This window comes from Cygnus atratus, chromosome 9 (assembly GCF_013377495.2).
Source record: "Cygnus atratus isolate AKBS03 ecotype Queensland, Australia chromosome 9, CAtr_DNAZoo_HiC_assembly, whole genome shotgun sequence".
NCBI lineage: Eukaryota > Metazoa > Chordata > Aves > Anseriformes > Anatidae > Cygnus > Cygnus atratus.
The window spans coordinates 10,070,502-10,092,964 of record NC_066370.1 but is presented as its reverse complement, the minus strand read 5'-3'; the positions used below and the strand labels follow the sequence as shown (position 1 = coordinate 10,092,964).

The window sequence follows — 22,463 nt, the reverse complement described above, 5'->3', positions numbered from 1 at the left end:
CAGAAGAACAAGGAAAAACTGCCCTCCACGTTTGCTGTGGCCACAGGCATTCAAGGACAAGGAAAATGCAATATAATTGGCCTCCCCTCTTCTGTTATCTCTCTACCACGCGTATGTAACTATCAATCAGGCTGTTCTCCAGGCTGATGAGCTGAAATATTGCAGGCAATTCTCGCTGTTGCCATGGGAACGGCTGCTGTCAGGCCTCTTCCTTTTTTAACCGTGTCACTAAAGGCATGTTTCCATTCAAGAGCTACAGGCAGGCTCTCAGAGTCCAGCATCAGCACTCAGGCATTAGTGGAATCCACTCAGCTCCTTCGCTCACCCCCCAACACAGCCACGGCCTCCGGCACCACCCCGGGGCCAGTCAGCTCATTATGGGCTACATCAGCTCTGAATCACTTCAGCTCCTCCAAGCCATTTCCAGCCAAGCCCTCGCACCGCCTCAGGAAGGTCTCAGACTCGGTGCAGAATCCAAGAGACTCTGTTTATCCCCCTCAGACACTGGGCCAGCAACCCGAAGGGTTCCTTTTTGTTGTACAGAGATCCCACCACTATAATGCTAATCTCTTGCAGCACATTTTGCTTGCACATATTCCACCCCCCTCTGGAACTCACCACACCACCCTCCTAAGCCTGCAATTATCTTTAATTTAACAGCTACAAAATCCATCATCAGCTCGTGCCTAAGCTAAGCAGATCATGCCGCAGTTGTAAGCAGAGGCACCATTAATAGTCACACCAAGAGAGCCATCTAAGTGCTGCCTCTCGGAGCCACAGCTCCCACAGAAGATATTGCTACATCCATTTGACAGCGTGTCGCTGCACCACATTACCCTGGAGGGCCACCTCGTAACACAGGACAGATGCAGCCAGAAGTCCTGGGGAAGGTTTCGGGATTCCTAGGAATAAAAGCAACACCCGTCTCCCTCATTTAAAGAGCTGAGTCCACAGGCACTGGCCACCAAACCTGCCTTCTGCCAGCCCACCCCTGCGGCGACAGGACGCTAACTTCACCACGCCTCCAGTAAGCAGCCTTACAGAGCAGTACCCGCCTGGAGTTTTGTGTTTTACTTTTGTGGAGTAATGTGGGATGAGCCACTTCACACAAGGCTAAGTAAATCTGCTGCTCTTCCCCAGGTTTAGGACCTGCTGTTCTCGTGGTGCTCCCAGAAACTTGGAACAATCAAATGAAAGGACAGCAAAGCAGGCAGCCTACTGCTCTGCTCCGACCCACAGTCGTTACAGAATTGTTAACAAACTCCAGAAAACCTCAGGCAATTCCTCACAGAACAAAGACATGCCACTGTGAATCTGTGCCCCTGGTACAGGACGGACGCAGCCCAGGCGATCCCTGTGGAGCGGGGCACCCGGCCCTCAGGAGTGGGGCACCCGGCCGTGCAGGCCACGCCAGGCAGCGCTGCAAGTGAGCAGCATCTTTGCTGGGAGGACGGCCCAGGGCCACCGCGGCAGCGTGAGGTGCCGTTTACGGGCAGCCGGGAGCGTGTCGGCACCCACCTCCGCCAGCACGCGCAGGGCTCCAGCCGTGGGCGCCGCGCCGGTACCTCGGGGCTGGCAGCGCTGCGAGCAGCACCTGCAGGGAACAGAAGCACTGCCTCACCACAGCCCTCCTCTGATCTCCTTGGGAGCAGGACGGGAAGGGCAGGTGTCTCTTGGTTCCAGCTGAACTTAGCTGGACTTCAGGAGTAAAGCTCCCACTCAAGGCAAGGGAGAGGAGAGGCTTATCTGTGCTCTGATGGCCCCACTGCTGCTGCTACGTGAGGTACTGCAGCGACTGAGGAGGGGGGAGGAAGGAGAACTGTCTGTATGGAGTATTCAGAAAGCACACTGGCATCTCTGTTCTCCCTGTGCTAGCCGCTCTGCTCAGCAGCTCACGCTCACGCCAGGCACTGCTGGAATATTCCCAAGGACTTCTGCTGCTGCCTTCAGCCAAAGGAGCAACAACGCTGTTCAGGATTAATTAGATAAACAAAAACCACACATCCTCACTACGAGCATCCTCACTGGACACCATGGCCCAGCAGACGAAGCATTTATAAATAATGTAGCAGGCTCCAGGGGAAGCATGGCAGCGTGTGGAATAAACATTACATTAAATGTTGCCCAACTACCTGTGCTCAGTCTGATCCCAGTTCGGTGCCCAAGCCCAAGATAACAAAAGCAGCACACGAGACAAATAATTCATTTTCTAAACATGAGTTATGGAGGCTGCTCAACAGTGTTCCACAAGAGCCGGGCACAGAAGACTAAAGAGGTGCAGTGTCCTCTCAGTGGCAAGACTTCAGGGCGAGAAAGGGAAGGGGGGAAGTTCTATCTGGAGTGAGAAGGATTCACTAATGCCTCGTGTCAGGAGCTGGTTGATAACATGACCCCAACCCTCAGTGAAAACCGAGACACCTTTGCTATGTGTCCCCTTTGAAACCCCTTACACCCATGCAGCAACCTGCTGCTGCTGTATAAGAAGGAAGTTCGTCACTTGTTTGAGAATAACTCGGGCTGTGGAAGCTCAGCTGCAGCTGCCCAAGCCTTTCTCTGCCCAGTTCACAGGTACAGCAACAAAATGCGCTGGTTTCGGTGTACAACGTGAAGGAAGGGGGAGGGAGACAGGACAGGGAAACCACAGCTTTCTGCTGAAGGGATTTATGAGGGAGAGATGTTCATCTACCACCTGCACTTCTGAAGGCTGCCCAAGACAGCCAGTGACCCCTTGGCTCCCACACCACCACTGGCCCGGCCATAATTCCCTCTCATAGTGTCCCACCTGGGGACTGCAAAGTGAAACAAAACCTCAGCTCCCGCTTATTTTGCTCCCCTCCTTCAAAGGAACATCAAGGAGAACGGACAGTCTTGTAGGGCCTTCCTGACCCCTTAGCAGTTCCTCATTCCTCAGCCCGGGAGGAGCACAGCCCCCAGGGGAGCAGCAGCCACCCCTGCAGCACCTGCAGCCGCAGAGCAGCGGCCAGCGGGAGCGCCGAGCACCACGCTGGCTCTGGACAAGCAGCCTCCGCTAGCAGATGGAAAGTCACACCGTTTCTTTCCTGCCTGTGCTCCACGGCAGATCTGCAAAGACAGGCTGGAAGCCTGCAATTTCACACTGCAGACACGCAGCGAGCAGTGCTGGTTCCGCGGGGAGCAGGCACACGACTGTCGAGCGGTGCAGAGCCGCACAGAGCTGCTGGCGGCAGGGACTGGTGCAGCCTGTGGGAACATCGACAGGCTGCAGCAGCCCCGCAGCTGTCACTGTGTTCCTGCGAGCCTGTTTTACAGATCCTCTTAGGTTTGAGATGTTTTATTCAAACACGGGAACTTCCATTGAACCATAGGAATATTTTCTTTGAAACTGAGATTTGAAGTAAAGCAAAGAAGATTACAAACCAAAATTTTGCCACCTTTTCTCTTAGCGAGGACACGGCACTTTGGGAGCAGCCCGTTGCTTTGGTCTTTGCGTTAGGCAGTTTGGAAGTAAGCTGCCTGCGCCTGGTGTCAGCCTCTCACAGGTGCCAGAGGGCATGACTTCGGGTCGCAGGCAGAAGAAGGAAACTTCTGCTGCACTACAGATTACTACACATGAAAGGCCAGGGGAAGCAATTACAACTCAGCCAGATTTTCTCTTAAAAAAAAAAATCCCAACAAAACAAACTACCCAGGGATATGGGAAGTGCAAGAAAACAGTCAATTTTGATTTAGAAGCTGCTAAAGGATGCCTATGTTCCTGAAATTAGTTGCTTTAAATTTGTATTTTATTTTCGGTTTTAACTTTGCTGCCAGCCCTCTTCTGGCTGCTAATTTAAACCCCTGCACTCAGTTTTCTTCTTATTAAATCATTTTTGCTTCCAATGTATTACAAGAAATCTTAAAACACAGGTATTCTGCTGATAAGAAGCCAATAGTACTAAGTGCCTCCCCATCCTTCCTCACACGGACTTTCTAAGCATTGTAGAAGTTGAGAAATCCACCACCAAAATCAACTCCAAGGCTGAGGGATGGGGCTCCCTTAGGAGAACGTGCCATCCTGTCACTGTACGCAGTGCTCATTATCTGCCTGGTGCCATCTGGGGAAAAATTCATGCGTGGATATTTTCAAAGTTAAAAAGTCCTTGGAAAATTCTGGTATTGCTGGAGTCAAGGTAATGACTGATGGTCACCATTACACTGAAAACAGTAAAACTGGCTCTGTCTACTGGTCGACAGAGGTCATGTAACGTTTTTCTAGCTCTAAAATAAGTATTGGTGGAAAAAAGAGTCCTAACCCTCGTTCTTACCCAACAGAAAGCACACAGACATGCTGCCGAGGAACATTTAACATCTCAGGCGAGCGATACAACGTGGTACCAACACCTCCTCAGGTGCTGCCAAACCCCCCCGTGCTGGAAGGAAAGCTGCGCTGCAGAGGGGCGCCGGCAACAGGCTGCAGAGCAGAGCCCAAACGCAGAGTCCAACAAACTGGATTAACTACGGATCACACTCATTGTCCGTCCTGGCGTGACTTCACAGGATTAAACTCCTGAATAAAACATATCTGCCATCTGGACAGCTCTAACAATGGTGCCCTCAGAACTCGCATCATTCTCAGACATGGAAGCACCAGAGCATTTCAGCTTAGGGTTTCACAGCATTTTCTGCAGAATTCATGGTCCAAGAACCAAGCCTGTGTTCCTCTCCCTGATCCCTACTGCGCAGCCTGGCAGAATAAATGGAAAACGCTACCTACCTCACCGTAACAAGGCAAATTAGTTTTGAAGACCAATGACTAAGATACAAAGACTATTTCACTTACGTATTTAGGCAAAGGACTATCCACTGTGCTTCTGCATCAGTTAACTTCCATCACCACAACACAAAAGAAAACCACAGTGAAGGTTTTAAAAGAGATTATGAAAAACAACATACACAAACTTTCATTTTTGGAAAGAGATAAGGTAAGACGGACAAGACAGATGATCGGTTTAGACACTGAAGATTACCCTTGGCAGGACAGCAAGGTTTCAGGGATAACGCAGAAAGCACAAACTTTTGGTATGAAAAATGAAGGGGAAAGAAAGCCCCTTTGGCCTTCTCTCATTATTCCTCCCCTTTGCCGGGGTAAGATGCCTTAAGCCCCTACCAGAGTGAGGCTCCATGTAAATACACGCCATCACCGGATTCAATAATGATTCCGCACTGGTTTGTGGCACCTCTCCACCTCCCCCAGTTTCAAGGCAGTTGCTACAGAAGTCATGCATGCAAAGCAGGGACAGAGAAAATACTGTCTGTTGGGCTGTCATTTCACATATAAATCTCAACAACATCGCAGAATTCAAACTGACAGTCTTTGTTTCAACAGAGCAGAACTGGTACTATGAAATGCACTCCAGATGCTCAGTGGCATCTCTCAGTATGAATCTACTCCTAAATCAAGGCCTGCTAAGAAAATAAGTATCTAAACTGAAGATTTCACTACAGAAGACACCAGAACTAGCTCATACCAGGGGACAGACAGCACTTTCAGGATCTTCAAAGAAACAGCCTACCCATGGCCCCGTACGCAAAACGTCCCAGGACCTTCGGAGCTGGTTCTCTAGGGCGCAGGGAGGCAGGGCTCAAAGCAGCAGGTGTGTCAGTGCAACCTCCCTGGGATGTCCTGGCCATTCTCTGCAGAAACACCAGATGTGGAAGCAAGCACAGCGTGGCCAGCACAGGTCTCTGGGTCTGCCCGGTGCCAGCTGAGTCAAGAGAAGGCAGAGAAGCCCTTTGCCAGAAAAGGGCAACACTAGAAGGACGAACGAACATTGCGGCAAAGCCAAACTAAATCCTGCCCGCACCTGGGGTCGTGCCGCAGAGCAGTGACGCCTGCTGTCTTGGACCCGGGCTGGGAAGGACCCACGGGAAGACGTGAACGTGGCTGGGGGCCCTGCAGGTCTCCCTTTCCCTTCAGTCCCACCACTTGTCCGCTCCTCTCTCCAGCGGCCCGCACCACCCGCCCGGCTGCTGGGGAACCAACCCCACCTTCCCAACAGCCCCGGGCGTTCTGCACAGACCAGTGCCGCGTCAAAACAAGCACGGGGATTATGCTCTGCCGAGCTTAGCTATTCCCATGCGTAATTCTCTAAGAACCTCCGCTTAAATTAATTTCAGTTTGCACGAGACCCAGCCCCGCAGCACCGGCCTGCCTGCGGCCAGGCAGCTCTCCTCGCCGTCTGCTGTCGGCCTCGGTGCAGCCGGGCCGTACGCGCATCCCCTGCGCCTTCCCGGCATTTCCCCAGAACAAGTCTGCTCTGTACCTCACACTGTTCCCCACCAGCTGAATCGTTACCTCACAGGGTTAATTAACGCTACAGAGCAGCAATTGTTAAGCAAACGAACTTCCCGGAGAAGCTAGAGATTTCAGTCTCGCCAAGTCTAAATATATTCAGCTTTTTAAAGATGTGACTGCACAACAGTTTAATCACATGCAAGCGCTACAGTTAAATATTATAATTTAAATATATGATGAACATCGCAAACTTGGAGAGGATCTGGGCCATCAGGAGGAGAAGGCGGGGGGCTGGAAGCAGTGCTAGTGCTCTGACGAGCCCGAGCCAAGCTGCGCTGGGCCGGCTGCGCGGAGCAGGAAGGATGCGTTTCCCGGCCAAGAGCACATGACAGACAGCAGGGAAGCATCCAGCATTCGGGTAACCTGGCGCGGATGCTTTCTAGTTAGCGTTAGATGATCTCTGCTGTAACCCTTTTTTCTTCCCCATCCAGTCCCTCTCCACATGGCTCCCTTTAAGCCCTGAGCCCCCAGCCAGTCCCTCACTTCTGCAAACGGATCAGTTTAAGGGCAGCATCACCTCCTCCCTGCCCTCATCGCCCCCGTGCCATCCGGAACATTTTCTGCTTCTGCTCCCAGGTGTGTCTAGGCCCATATTAACAGGGAGACACAGGGCTCTCTGACCAGCTCATGAGAAGCCCAGCAATAATCAAGTTATGAGGCAGTGCTATGAAACACCAGGCACTTTAATGACTGACGTGGTTTTAGTACTTAATTTTGTCTTCAGCTTTTCAAGCTAAGTCTGGTCTGGCACACCTGCTTGGCACGCATTAGTCTGGAGCAAAAGTTTAGGGGGTAAAATACAGAGCTGCTGATTCTGCCCAACTTTAGAGCCAGTATCTGTATTTCATTGCTAACGGGATGGATACACAAAACGCCAACCATTTGTACGCAGACTGGATCACAGTCGATTTACAATCTCTACTGGGAAAGCTTTTCTTTCTGTCACTGTTTTAGAAACTAACACAATCTGACTGCAAAGATTGCACTGTGTTCCCTGCACTCCTCAGAGACTACTTTTCCCCTAAGTCTCCCTTCAAACAGGAAGCTTCTTCTTTTTGTTAATACAGAAGCTGATGGAAGTTGACTAATGCTGTTAGCTATCTTTTGATCAGAATTGATTTGGCAGAAATTGAAATAATCAGCTAGAAGAAAACTGAAGTAGTACTATAAAAACGTACTCTAAGATTGAATTACTCTGCTTTCAGAAGCAGAAACACATTGCTTTGCATGCCATTTGGATGGTGACAAGTGTCCAACGTACCTTGAGGCATTTAGCAACAAACCTTCATCAGTGACCCTGTCTGGAACATGGGACAGCAGAGTTCAGCTCCACCCCCGTGCGGGATTTCTCAAAGGCATCCCAACAAGCTACCTGCTATTTTTGCTCACAGTCCACAGTACCGTGCCAGGGAAAACACAGCAGCACGCACATTGAGACCGAGTGTCTGTTTGAAGTAGGGATGGTGAAACTTCTTGCACACACATATTGACAGTAAATACAAACTAATTATCCGTTCTCTTGCCTAAATACAGCTGCAGCAGTCTTGTTTACATGCAAGCTTCTTTAAACATTGTGCTAGCATTTTACTAGTCAAATCAATGCCAGATCTCTTACCCAGAGCCAGGCTAGGAAGGTAGAACAGAGGTTCTACGGTCCAATCACGAGGAATGCACCAGCTTTTACTACAAGTTTGACATAAAACACAGCTAAATATGGTTTGAAAGGAACTGTCCCTACTGGCCCATCTCAGGCTCTCACAAACAAGACAAAGCAGCGGATGCATCTGTCAGGTAATCAGCTGCATGTATCCAGCTTCCCTTCATGCTGGCTAGTGGTTCCCAGACCTTCTGGATGGACACATTATCTTTTCTTGCACAGCTCCGTATACCCACACCAAAACAAAATGACATCCATAAATGTGACTAGCTAACTGCAGATACTGTCTGACACTGATCGTAGGCTTGTCTGGAAGCAGAGTACAACATGAAAACACAGACACAGACACAGATTTCTAGGTTGGAAGAGACCTCAAGATCATCGAGTCCAACCTCCGACCTAACACTAAGTACTCCACTAAACCATATCGCTAAACAAAGCACTGAAGTCTAGAAGTTAACTTGGAAAGAAAACGCTTTACAAGCCTTACCTGCGCCAAGGATGTCACACTTCCTTTTTTCAGCTCTGAGAAGTTCTCACTCAGTTTTCCTCCCTTGTTGCTTGAATTGCATTTATAGCACATCCACTGCATAAGGCCTTTGGTAACTACCCCACACTCTTTACTCAGCAGACACAGAGAATGGTACAAGTGGCCACAGCTGTAAAGGCAGGAGAAAACTTCTGTTAAAGCAGGGTAATGCAGCCTATCAGCACTACAGTTTGGAGAGGAAATCTCTGGTCAATGGAAAACAAGTCTGTTTGGCTGCGTATACACCAGCAGTGTGTACACTCCCTTCATACCTCCACGCTCTCCTGCAGGATTTCTAGCCTTGCAAAAGTACCAGCAGATGTGCATTTGCTGATGCAGTTACAGATCACTATACTAAAGGAATAATGATCCTGTTTTACAGCCACTTGGCCACAGACAGGAACATTAGAGGTGCCAGAGCACATCATCAGGGCTGCAATAAATCCGAGATGTACAAATATAGGCAAATAAAACCACAATGCTGCAATTATTTCTGGGACAACAGGTATCCACTGGGCCCCAAGACTTCCCCAGCACAAAGCACTATATTTGGCACAGAACAGCAGTAGGTCAACTGGCAGCAAAACACAGTGCCCCTAGTTTTACTTGCTGCATCTAGTTTTCAGACCATTTATGTTTTATGAAGCTCTGCGAAGAGTTTCTGCTCTGTTTTACAGCATTGCTCAGTAGGGGCACACAGGTGGTTAAGGGTATCAGCTAGGACTGTGCTGTCCATGTACATCAGAGAATCACCTTCTGCTAGCACATGCTTTGCCAGGAGAGCTGACATGAATTGACAGCTTACCGAACTGCTCTCACAAAACTGTAAGGGAATTTTTTTTCAGCTAAGACAAAGCTGGCTACATGCAAAGAAGTCTGGCTGTGATCAGTTTGACTGGCCAGCCCATTCACAGTGCAAGGGAACAGGAGATACACACCCACAGGAATACATACCATTACTTAGAGAAGACCAGTAGCTTTTTTTTTTTTTTTTTCAATTTTAAACTACTAACATGAACACATCTGTGAATCTATCCTCTTAACTTTACCTGAAAACAATGATTTCATCAGCAGTTTCTTGCCTTCTTTTGTACTGCTGTAGACAAATGCAGCAGTAATCCTGCTTTGGGGTAAGCCCTCTAGTGACAGAAGCTCTTAGGTTACACAGGGACCAGTGGAGATCATGGTTTAAAAGATTTGTAGTTGTCTCTAGAAGGGTCTGTGTGGAAGACAATATGCAGAATAACTAAGTCATTTTGTCATCTTCACAGTGCAGAAAATCCACACCGTTCAGTTCTTCATAACAAGCAGCTTATCAGATTGCTAAGAACAAACCCAACCACACAAAATTGCTTATTTTACATTTTGTAGCTGCTGTCTTCAAAATACTTATCTTTTTACCACAAGTTAATGCCGACGATACCTTTTCACTCCTAAATAGGTAGATAAGTGCTTTATTGATTTTTGTCTGAGAGCATTAAAAGAGATGTGGGAGAGCAAGCTCATCTTGTCATCTTCTGTACCAGACTTCTTTTCCTCTCTACCTGGTAAGTTACTGCATATAACCCCCTATTTTATTAGAAACATACAGATAAAAATCAAAGTCCAATGCACTATCACAACTAAAATACGAAAGAACACTGAATCTCTCTCATCTGCTAACTCTTCCCAACTGAGATCTTCACTTCTAAGAACCAAAAGCAAAACACCCTTAGTTTTTAGTGGCCAGTGCTTCCTGAAGCAACAACAAAACAAGTATCAGGGATAGATGCTTTGATCTGTGACTTATTTATGCCCTGTAATAGCAACTCACAAAAGGCTTCAGAGGTTGTATCGGTGGTTCCTTAGAAAGACAAAAATCAAAGGCAGTGAGCTGGTCCATATAACGAATACACAGCCTTTACCAGACAACTGCTAGCAACAACAGATCAGAGAGCCTGTGCCGCTCAGAGGAGACCTTCCTCAAAAACTCAGAGAATCTCTCTTAGCTTTACTGTAGAGGACTGAAAGTAATTTCCCATTTTATTTTTAAATTGGATGATGCTGCATGGAGGCCTGAGCAGTAGCTAAGATGGTAGCGCTTTATGGTAAAAAGAACAAGAGACAGTGAGTTTGGAGGAAGACTACGCATTCTGTTTCAGGAAAAAATGACCTTTATAAAATGTAGAAGGTTGGAGACTCTCTGGGATTTAAGACTGAACAGAGAAAGGCAGGACTGAGACAGGTAAAATGTAATAGGGTGACAAAGGAAGTGCAGCATTACCACTGGGAAATGGCAAAACAGACTAATTTAAAAGGCACATATTTAAAATCACGTTAAAAAAACAAACCATATTGGTTGTGCCTTTGAATCCCTAACTGCAGGATAAGTTGGAAAAATAAGCAGGTATTCATGCTTCCAGTACATTTAACAAATCTCCACTACAGAGGTGTTCACATCATCACGTACCTGTCAGTCCCTTCACTTGTAATCTGTTTGCAAGCTACACAAACTGATTCCCCTTCCCCAGATCACACAACTATAGATCACTTGCGTGTCCATTTACTTTGCTTGCAGAAATAGCAAATCAGAGAGCAAAGCAGGCTAGACACTAAAAAGAATCCCTGTATTTAGGGGCGGACAGAACAGAAATGCATGCAACTTACTTGTTCATAGTTAAAAGTGTCCAGCATTCCCAGGACAAGTCCTTGAATTTCTCCAAGTTTCCCTTTTCCATAAACTGGATCCTGTGTGAAGAAACGAGAAGCTGCAGCTGAATCACAGAACATGGTAATTTATTATTGCCAGCCCCCCCCCCTTTCTTCCTCCCCTCCAGGTTGCCATCGCACACAGAAGTTACGACTCCAGATTTAAAGACACTGCACACACACAAGGAAGGCACAGTAACCATACGTATCGATGCGAAAACTGGTGACTAGCAAAACCAAGTAGATGGCATCATCAATACTGATTACAGTACTTGGGTCAAAAGACTTCAGATGTGACCTTGGAAACTTCTGGAGGTGCAAGAGCTGACTAGAGAATGCATTCGAGGAATATGAGAGGAAACAACAAGCAGCACCCTGCAGCAAGAGCAGAGGTACCGATTCCACCCGTGGTGCCACCTGGGGCTGGTTCCACGTGCCCTGAGCAGCTCTACTTCCATTTCCCCGTAGCACAAGAGAAGGGCTGGGCTACGAGTCACTGCCCTGGCACAGCTCAGCCAGCTTCCTTACGCCTGCTCCAAACCAAAAACCTCTCCTCCTCCCCAGCCACCTCTGAGGCATCACTCAGCACAGGACAGGAATCCTGGCCTAGGGTGCACCTCCCATTCTGGGGCGAGCTTTGTGTCTCTAACATACATGGGAAGCAAAGAAGGGCAGAGAGGGTGGTTGCAGGATCTGCTACCGGCTCCCGCAGCGCTGTGATCCACACGGTGCTGCCCAGCTTCAGTTCTGCCTCTGTGGCTGGACAGCCTGATCCACAAGAGAGCAAAGCTGTGCCCTTCCCCATCCCAAGCTGGCACACACCTGCCTATAATCAGAACAAGTCGACCAGGAATGCTTCAAAAGAGGATCAGGGTACTTTGTACAGCATGCAAATTCCAGAGACCGGCAGTCATTCAATTGGACTTGGAAAAAATACGTTGCACTGCTGGGAGACAGTGAAAGGCAAACAGGAGGAAGGCTGCTGAAAGCCGAGAAGCAGCTGACTAGTGGAATGGGCAAAAGTAGAGATGGACTGGCAAGATGTGATGGCAAGTAACACCAAGGTAGAAAAGTGATGGAGGCATGGTGTAAACAGAGACAGAAGGGCCTAGATAAACAAGTTCTGGATTAGATGAATGAGGATGAGATGAATGAGGAATGAGGAAAAGCAGGAGCAAGACTGATTCCACGCTGGGACTGAGAGCAAGAGAGAGGAGAATCAAGAGCAGAAAAGCAAGTTGGCAAAGAAGAGACACGTAGCATGGAAGTTAGACTGCAAGACACCCAGAGAGAACACCAAAATAGGGACAGAAAGTCAGGCAGGCAATTCTGGACAACAGCTTTCACAGGAAATGTGATGGGGAGAAATGCCAACATGCAAGCCTAAATAAAACCAGCACTGAGTAGCATTACTCGAGTCCACTCAAGGCTGTAGATTTGGGATACACAGAAAAGCCTGACAAGCTGCAAAGGCTACTTTTTTTGCTAGGTGAACAGTACGGCCTCAAACAACATTAAGCCTTCTTTCTGCATGTATAATTTAAAAGCAACAACATAGAAAGTACACTACACTGAGTCACTGTATGAATTATAGAGAGCAACAGAGAAGGCAGGACTCCCAACCCAGCATGTATGTACAGAGTATGTTCTTTCCGTATTTACCTGATACTTTTCTGAAGAACTCAAGTACATGGCCAAGGAAAGCCAAACAGGTAACCCAAACTGTACAGAGGCAACCATTTACACAGAGCAAATAAGACTTGCCAAGCTGCAAGCTGCCACTTTCAGTGCAGCTTGTTTCTTTTCTTTATAGAGGTACAGGAGGAGGAAGAGGAAACGTGAACATGAGACGAATCAAAGAGCCACCTTCAGAGTTGCAGAGGAAGGATGTGAGTCTGATGGCCACCTTTTAAATGCTCAGTTTTTCCTCAAGTCAGGCTTGATAGTCTCCAAAAAATCAGCAGATAGGAAGAGAATTGGCTTTCCTCTACAGAGGAGCCATGTGGTCTAGCAAAACCTTACAGCCTGGTAGTCAAGTGCAAGCGGCCCATGCACATTTCCTGCTGGCAGCCATTAAAGAGAGTGCTGCACAGTCCTAGGCTGCAGCTGTTTACCTGCCTTGAGAATGAAATCCAGATCTGCAAGTCCACATTCCCAGCAAGTTATGAAGCTTTCTTCCAATTTGCTGCTTTCAGCCCTCACGAAATTAACAGCCACAAGAGCCTGATGGGATCAATTACTTTCATGGAGGAATATGTTTCATTAATTCCACCTTGTAAAATTTGTCTCTGGGATTTATACATGCTCTGAATGCACTGTATGGGGTGGCCCATTACTAGAAGTGAGTTGTGCCAAGTCAGGAAGAGAACACAGCTACTTTCCCCAGGCTGGTTATTTCCTCAGGGACATGGAACACTCGGCACCGTAAGCCAAAGCCAAACTCACTGCCCAGCATGGCTACATGAACACACACCTCGGGAAAAGTCAGCCAGTATTGGTATGCAAACCAGAGATGCTCATGCAGCCTCTGAGCCAGTTCTGTCTCCTCCATTTCCCCTTTTTCCTGGGACCAGGAAACAGAAATTTCTTTGCTGACAGCACTCGCAGAACTGTGCTAATGCACTATGAATTCAGAAAATGCATTCATGTGCAGCTGAAGCTTCATCTGATTTGCAAGGGGACAGAGTAACTCTTGTATGTAAAATTAATCCAGACACCTCCAGGGCTGGAAAGAAAAGGACAGGCAGGACCCTAAGCAGGTATGGGGAAAAAAAATTAAAGAAAAGGCTTTTTGAATCTTTCTGCTTCCATGCTAACAGATTTTAGAGATTCCTTCCTTCCTTCCTTCCCTCCCCAGTATCAGGTTTCTACAGGTAGGACGTAAATTTCCGGTTTCTCTAGTTCTCTATTTTGTAGGATGCAACAGCTGGATCTACTTACAAAACGTTTATGAAGGATTAGAGCTCTGTAAGGGAATTAACACTCAACCTTTCAGCCCTCATCAGACAGCGTTCACATCTGTAATGACATGGAATTTTTTCATAATGCTCAAGAGAATTCCTCTAGTATCACCCCTAACGTGGTTATTTCAGACCGTTTAATAAATAACGTTTTTGTTAAGGATGAGTAAGAGCATAAATATATTAATCTTTATTTCATATGACTTCAATAGTATAAAGTTGAGTCAATGAACTTTCACAGACAGATGCCACGAATCTACCAATTTTCTGTGAAAGCTGTGGAGTCTGGTCCCAGCTCACTGCAAGGTGCCCTTTAGTGCAGCATTTTGCTTGCAAAGTTAACATTTGCATAAGGTATAATCTCTAGGCAGTTAAGCACAGAAGAGGAAGAAAAACAGTCCACTAAAACTGGAATAATCTAATTCCTTTTCAGAAAAGGGAAGATAATCTACCTCAGTTTACTGATGTGATCCACCTTACAAAAACACATTAATTCCTGGGCAGCTCTTCTGTCTTCCACACCAGCAGATCCAGCACATCTATGTTCCACCACAAAAACCTGACCTCTGCTGCAACAGCTTTTGAGGGTGTTTTCAGACTTCAAGCACCCCTTGTACTTCTGGATTTCACAGAAATATCTTGAGAAAGAGGGCCCAGAAGAGCTAGATTAAGCGTTCACTTAAGATCACAGTTAAGGTGGCACATTGGTAATGCTTTCAACAAGCTACACACTGCTCAGAGCTACGGCAGCGCTGTTTGGCACCCGGGTTTAGAATTTCACGTGGCTTCAAGAGCCACTACTCAGCTTTGCAAAAGGAATATCCAACCTAGGGCTAACAAGAAAGAGACAACCTCTAGTTCATAAAGCTGTTCTGGGGAAGCACCATGTATGCATGCCGTGCTGTTAACCTTCCCTGCAGCGCACTTAAATGGCATTCCCAAGCAATCCAAGGAAGCAGATGACAGATCACACTATGCAAGGAGGCAAAAAAAATCCAGTGCTAACTGTCTAACACAGGGGAAGTCCTGTTCCTGATCCCTAAAAACCCCAACGAGTGCTCAAAACCCCTGAATATCTAAGCTGAGCACGAAAGACATGGCCATGCTATAAGACACACTCATCACTGTTCACATCATCTTCCCAGCTGAGCTCAAAGCACCTTTCTTCCAAGGGCCAAGTTGTGCGCTGAAATAAAACCTAAAGGAAAACTCCCACAGGCATCCACTGCAAGCCCTGAAGCAACAGTTTAGTAAAACACAGCTACAACACTATGGAAAGAGGGACATGGTTTAGTGGGTAGTTGGTTGGACCAGATGATCTTGGAGATCTTTTCCAACCTTAGTGATTCTGATTCTATGAAAGTGACCTACAGCAACGTTGGCCTCTCAGTCTCATAAAATCCCATTTAGAGATCTGTAACAGAAATAAAGGTTGGTATGAATGTCATGTGAATGGAAATGCATGTTTTTAAGCACAAGAACAAAGGTTTGAATGAATGGTCTGCCTTGGTAACAAAAGACACTTTCCAGCTGCAAAGGTGAAGGTGTTAGGCCAAGCTCAGAAGGCTGCAGACCTGTGCAGAGCCCAGCACAGACGTTATCAGGAGACCCTACATCCTAACACGAGGAGAATGACAAGTCTGCAGGTTATCACACACCTGTAGCAGACTACAGATGTATCTTTAAAGCCTATATTGAAAACCAGAGAAATCATGACGTGCAGCAATCCAGACCACGATTTACAAAAGCTTAAGTGAGATTCTGAGGTAAAAATCCACCTTATAACAGCCAGCAACTTCTAAAGGATTTTATTAGGCTGCCCAATAATAAGCAGTCATCAACAGAGGAGCCCCAGAGGTGCAGTGAGGTGAGAGCTGACACCTTCTGTGCTGCCCACAAATGAGCATGGTCTGACCACTCATTCCCATACACTTAGGTATATGCAAATACGTGAGTGAATAAAATCTATGAAAGAACAAGCACAAAGAGGCAAAATCAACTTAGAGATCTAATAAATCAGTACCATGTTCTCTTCCACAGGATCTTATACTGAGGTTTATAACACTATTTTCCCTACACTTGCTTTTGAGCTACAAGGTACTAATTACTAACTACTGCTTTGTGAAGTTATACTAATATTTGTTACCAGGAATTCAGTTCCTCTCCCAGAATGTGTTTATAAGTCGTCATCTCTCCCCACGTTTTGTTGCAGCTGCACAGAAATGTTTGCCTCTTAAATCTCTGTTTTGTCAGACTGAATTTGTAAGGCTGACCAGGGAAATGGAATGAACAGGAGCAATCTTCCCCCTACCTCCAAAACCAGTCAACAGATTTGCACATGCTACGCTAAATAAGGCCTTGGACATTTCTGTCCATAGTAGCAGTACTTCTCATGATGCACCTTAGGCAATAGTGCCATCACACCAACCATTCCACTGTACAACTGAAGTACATTTCACTCTTCTGTTGCCCCCAGGACATGAATTCCAGCCTCTAGCAGACAGTTTTATTTCTGCTTAAGAAGAGAGACTCTGAGAACAAAAAAGGGCATGAAATATTTGAAGACCTGGAAACAAGAGTTTCCAAGTCTTCCCAAGGCGGATCAGGACCCTCCTCCGCACTGCAATACCTCCCAGATGTGCCGTCTTCACAGTGGTCACTGGTTTTCCCCTGCCCGCCTTCTGGCAATACCCAAAACAAACCAGGAAAGCCCCCTGCCAACCTCCCCACTTACTCATTCACAGCTTTTGTACCACTTCCTGCCTACATTAAAGATCAAGCAAAGCTCAACAGGAAACCATAACTAACGCTGCTGTTAAAATGGAATGAAATGTTACTGAAGAGCCATTAAGTTTGCTTGACACTTTCTACCCTGATAAAACTATTTTATTTGATCACCCTTTCTATCCACTCATTTATATCTTTCAATGTCTTTAATTATGACTTTTTCCAAAACCTGAGATTGTGCATAATATTAAAATCAAACTAATAGGCTGCTACAGGTATGCATTCACCCCATGAAGCCTGTCCCCTTTTTCCACTTTTCCTCCCATCTGGACCAGAAAGTGAAGAGTAATTCAGCACCTTCTCAACCTTTCAAATGTTCCACCACACAATTCAGACAATTTCCCTAATTCATCTTCTGCATTTCTCAAGGTTTGCTATTAAATCCCTACCTCGTCTTTTGTCTATTTTACAATTTAACAAATCAAATCTGCTTGTAATCATTCAACCCAAGACACATATTTGATATCAGCTCTTTTGTAAAACGTTTGCTGCTTAAAAAAAAATCTCAAATTGTACACCGTAACATCAACCAAAATGGCCCAGTCTTGACATCTCTCTCCAAAGCCTACAAATTTTAATGTTCCCATAACTGTCCGCTCTAGCACTTCATCTAAATGACTGTCAACATATTTAGTTCCAAGTTTTAAGAACTTCACAGTGGCTTTACCTCTGTAGCAGTGCCCGGACCTGCTGGAAAGCAGCTCTGCAAAGAAGGACCTAGGAGTCCTGGTGGACAACAAGTTAAGCGTGAGCCAGCAGTGTGTCCCTGTGGCCAAGAAGACCAGGGGTATCCTGGGGTGCATTAGAAGAGTGTTGCCAGCAGGTCGAGGGAGGTGATCCTGTCCCTCTCCTCAGCCCTGGTGAGGCCTCACCTGGAGTACTGTGCCCAGTTCTGGGCTCCCCAGTACAGGAGGGACATGGAACTACCGCAGAGAGTCTAGTGGAGAGCTAGAAAGATGATCAGGGGACTGGAGCATCTCTCTTATGAAGAAAGGCTGAAAGAGCTGGGCCTCTTTACACTGGAGAAGAGAAGGCTGAGAGGGAATCGTATCAACGTACACAAAGATCTTAAGGGAGGGTGTCAAGAGGATGGGGCCAGCCTATTTTCAGTGGTGTCCAGTAACAGAATAAGAGGCAACGGGTACATACTGAAACACAGGAAGTTCCATCTGAATACGATGGGACTTTTCTGTGAGGAGGACAGAGCGCAGGAACAAGGTTGCCCAGAGAGGTTGTGGAATCTCCTTCTCCAGAGATATTCTAAACCTGCCCGGACGTGATCCTGTGCAATGTGCTGCAGGTGACCCTGCTTGAGCAGGGAGGTTCGAATAGACGATCTCCAGAATCCCTTCCAACCTTAACCACTCTGTGACTCCATAGTTGCTAGTTTCCCTTCAAAGTAATTCCAGCTTCTGAGATACCATTTTATTTGGTTTGCAGAAACTACCTGGTTTCACAAAGATGTGTGTGTTCCCATGTCTCCTCAGACTGCCAAGTTCTCCAGGTCATTCTATCAAGTTTTCCAACTTACTTCTTGCCAGCTGAACTTTTACAGAAATACTCTGAACCAGGCAATCAGCCAATCTGACATTTAATGACCTAAAAATTGTTACATCAGGAATGTGTTCAGCTGCTCCCAATAACTGAATAGCATAGCTTGGTAAAAGTTTGTGCACTCTTTTCTTCTTTTCAGAAACTCACCTGCAGAATTCTCTGGAGGATTGAGGGAAGAGCGATAAATGCAGCCATGTTGTTCAGCACTTGCATTGTCAAACTCTTCAAGGCTGAAATATCAAGCATAAAAACCACCAACATTCATTAGGATTCAAGGAGGGGCATCTTTCAGATTAAGAGTTTTATTTCAGTTCGTGTTTTCTAGTATGAAAACCATTTTCACCACTTTTGTGCACGTTTTCTACTAAGCACATGCAGCTTTTTGCATCAGAAAGTATACATAAAAAAAATGTTATCACAATGCCTCTCCTCCCCTCCTACTTCCTACCTACAGTAAATTTTCACACCTTGAGACTTTCTTTGTAACACTGTCATTCACTTTTCTTACTGCTAACAGAAGTCAACCTGCATCCCTAGTTCATGTTATAATCCCAATGACTCCAGGATTTCCTAGCATTAACCTTTGCATGAAATGTCTTTTGCCCCTCCCTCGATCCCCAATTCCCTAAAGTAAGAGCCAATAACGGATACATGCAGACACCAGCAATTCAGCTTCTTTGCGGGGATAATTAGATAGCTAGAACAGTTTGGGAGATACGCACATTAAGAATGAACACAAAACCAGTTCTGTGGGATCCAAGTGTATTACATTCTCACCATTTCTGATATCACTTCAGATAATCTCTATTCTGCAGGCATCAGCTCTCGAAATGGATAATCAAGAGGGCATTCTAAATTTAGAGGAAAAGATGAGTTGAGGGAAGAGGGGTGATTTTTATTTTTGGCTTATCAATCTATCCCCATGAATCCAGATATAGCTAATAGTCACTGGAAGGGAAGAAATAGAGGGAGACCAGACAGGATGATAACCATCATATTTTCTTGTAACATGTTGTGATCCTTAACCATGCATGATTACAATCACTGCGAAGTACAGTGCTGTAATCAAGCAAAGGCATTATTCTGTCCCAAAATCCTAGTTTCTAAGTCCCTTTCAAGAGTACTACTTTAGATGTGCTAATGACACCCCCAACTGATTCAGGGGGGTGGAACTGGAGTAGAAAATTTACTGTATTTTCTACTAGTTTTAAATACAATAGACAGATGAAGAGATACCGTAACAAAAAGGCTAGGTAGGGAAGATGACAGTGTTATGTCAGAAGTTTCCAAAGTTTACAAACTTAATTACAGCCTAGAAAGCCTTCATACACACTGTGCACATTTTTTATTTTTTTCCTCCATAGAGACTATCTCAATGGAACCAGCTGATCAGAAGAAGCTATGGTAGGGTTCCTCTTCCACTCAAAGCTAAAAACAAAAACTACCTGACAGCTGCAGTCTACCCAACTGAGCTCCAAGCCGAGCTCAGTTCTACAGCCACTGCAATTCAGATCTACTGCGAGAGCATGGAATTTAGGAATTGAGTAATGAAACTGATTTTCTTCTATTCAATCAGTAGAGGACAAAAGACAGCACACAGGCTTTGATTAATGTTTGGGGTCACAAAAGAATCAAAATACTTACATTCAGCATACCGATACTGTGAAGAACCAGACAGTTTCTGTGGGGACATCATAGCCTCCAGTAGGGGAAACCAGAGTGCCTAAAATAATTGAATGCAAGGAAAAAAACAGTAAGAACATAGCAAAACTAAAAATGAGGTGTGACCAGTATCAAAGTCCACTTCTGAAGGCTCACTTGCACATTCTGAAAAACAAAAATACATTCTTATGTTTTCACTGCAGTGGAATAGAACTGAAATATATTAAAGTAATCAGAAAGTACTTGTGGATCTGCTTTCAGTCTAGATTGCTCGTATCTTAGAGCAAGATACTGTTTGATTGGATCTGAGCACAGAAAAGACCTTTGGCTCCTGTTGTTCCTTCTTCTTTCTCACTGTTTATTTCCTAATACTTTGACAACATAAGAAATCTACTTCATTCACAGTCCCCAACTACAACTACATGCAAGATGCAAAGTCTCTGACGTAGAGACTGCTTACGTAACAGATAGCACAGTCACAGGTCCGCAAATGGAAAGAGACATATAAATTCCCCAGTTGTGAGAATTCACGTGATATCGTACGTGGGAAGCTGGCCCTTCATCCAGTGACTAGAGTCTGATCTTTCTTGGGCATCAACAAAGCAATTCCACTGGGTGGAACAGAACCCAGTGTGAGAGAAAACACTAACTCCAATTAGGCAGGCCATAAGCCCTCTCTGCACTTGTAGTCACCTCTTCAACAAAAACACAGCAGCTTTCTGTTGCACAATGAAATCATTTGACAAAAGAAACTAAGCAGGTCACCTCCTACACTGGACAGCACTAAGAAAAAGTGACAGAATTCTTGACTTCCAGACATGTCAGATCTTCAGACACAGGAACAACATTCTCAGTTTTGAATTCAGTTACCTAAGTTATGCATGCTATTAGGACTAAAAATAGGTTCTATGCCACTGACATCAGCAAAATGAAAACACAACCTCAATACAAGGCATACCCAGTTCTCTTTGCAAGAGCTCAGGCAAACTGTATTGTCTCCACCCCTTCAAGACCAGGCTAACGTTAAATTCAGGATTTTTCAAGTATTCAGAACAGCAATATTCTGCAGCCACAGTGCAAGTAGCATCAGCTTTCTGCCAGCATAAAGATGACACAAACCTAAGTATGCCAATGGCTTGATGCAAGGTTACAAAAGTAATGATCCTTCGCTTTCTTTAGTGCCTAGTTAACATTCAAGCCAAAATTTCAACTAAAGCTAAAAATGGGGAAAGGATACTATCTCGTCTCCTTCTCCACTGCTAATATACACTTTATTTTGTGCTTCACATGTGAGGATTTCTCTCACGGGTTTAAAACCTGAAGCAGCACAACAAGAACACAAGGCAGAGCAAAACAATGGCTGCTTGACACATATCAGTATGGAATAGGTGGTGAAAGGAAAAAGCACGTGAAGAGAGCTTCTGGAGATGCAGAGGCCTTTGTTGACTTTAGTGATACGGCTTTTACTCTCTTACCTCTTGCTGTTGTTGGTTTAAGTTGTGTGAATTCCTCTGGCAAAGAGCAATGGTTTTCATTAAGGTATCTTCAATGTTTTCTAGCAAGGGGAGTTGTTCTGAACCTAAATTTTTTGGGAAAAATAAACTGCAATTATAGAAATGACTAGATACATTAACTCCCAATCATTCTGCAAAATAAAATCATGCTGTTCATCTAAAAGCTGTTCCCTACAGTGAGCTACTGCATTATGAAGACAGGTCCTGATTATTGGCACGCTTTCAGAATGCGGTAATAAATAGGGCATATAAGACTTTTCATGTAATCAAATAAGGAAGATTTTAGCTGTAGTTTAGTGTACAATTAAATAACAAATACAGGCACTGCATTTGATTAGGCGCATCCTTGAATCCTGGGGCCAGTGAAGAGTGTACCTGTGCATATATACTCATTTTCTGTAGACAGAACATTGTTAATTCTCTGAAAAGTCTGCTTAAAAGTCGCAATCAAAAGAGTTAACAAGACAGCTGACCACACACAAAATCAATCACAGTTTGTTTACAAGATTTGATAGAGATTAGAGTGAAAGAATAAGCAAGTGTTACCAGTATAACTACCACAGCTATGTGAATGTCAGTTTAAAAAATGTCACTGCAATACCTAGAAACCTGAAAAAGGATCTCATCATGCCAGTTGTCAAACATGAATTTTACATTTTTATGTTTATCTCTTTTTAAAAGAAAGTGGAATTTAATTTGGTAACTCTTACTTTCATCATCTTGTGTAAGCATCAGCAACTTGCTCTGCAATCGCTGAAAGAAAGAGAGAACTCAGAACAGTAAACTTGCAGAATCTTGA

General features: G+C 45.4%; 1 protein-coding gene across 2 annotated transcripts in view; it reads right to left on the bottom strand.

The window, feature by feature from the left end:
• Positions 1 to 22,463, bottom strand: part of VPS8 (VPS8 subunit of CORVET complex) — a 78,833-nt gene that overhangs the window by 3,716 nt on the left and 52,654 nt on the right. For both annotated transcript variants that reach the window (XM_035544500.2, XM_035544498.1), the window contains exons 37-43: positions 22,375 to 22,417; positions 21,626 to 21,729; positions 20,133 to 20,211; positions 18,636 to 18,718; positions 11,146 to 11,226; positions 9,549 to 9,718; positions 8,461 to 8,629 (exon numbers count right to left, since the gene is read on the bottom strand). In XM_035544500.2, coding sequence (XP_035400393.1) covers positions 8,461 to 8,629; positions 9,549 to 9,718; positions 11,146 to 11,226; positions 18,636 to 18,718; positions 20,133 to 20,211; positions 21,626 to 21,729; positions 22,375 to 22,417 — 729 coding nt within the window. The remainder of the gene's footprint in view (positions 1 to 8,460; positions 8,630 to 9,548; positions 9,719 to 11,145; positions 11,227 to 18,635; positions 18,719 to 20,132; positions 20,212 to 21,625; positions 21,730 to 22,374; positions 22,418 to 22,463) is intronic.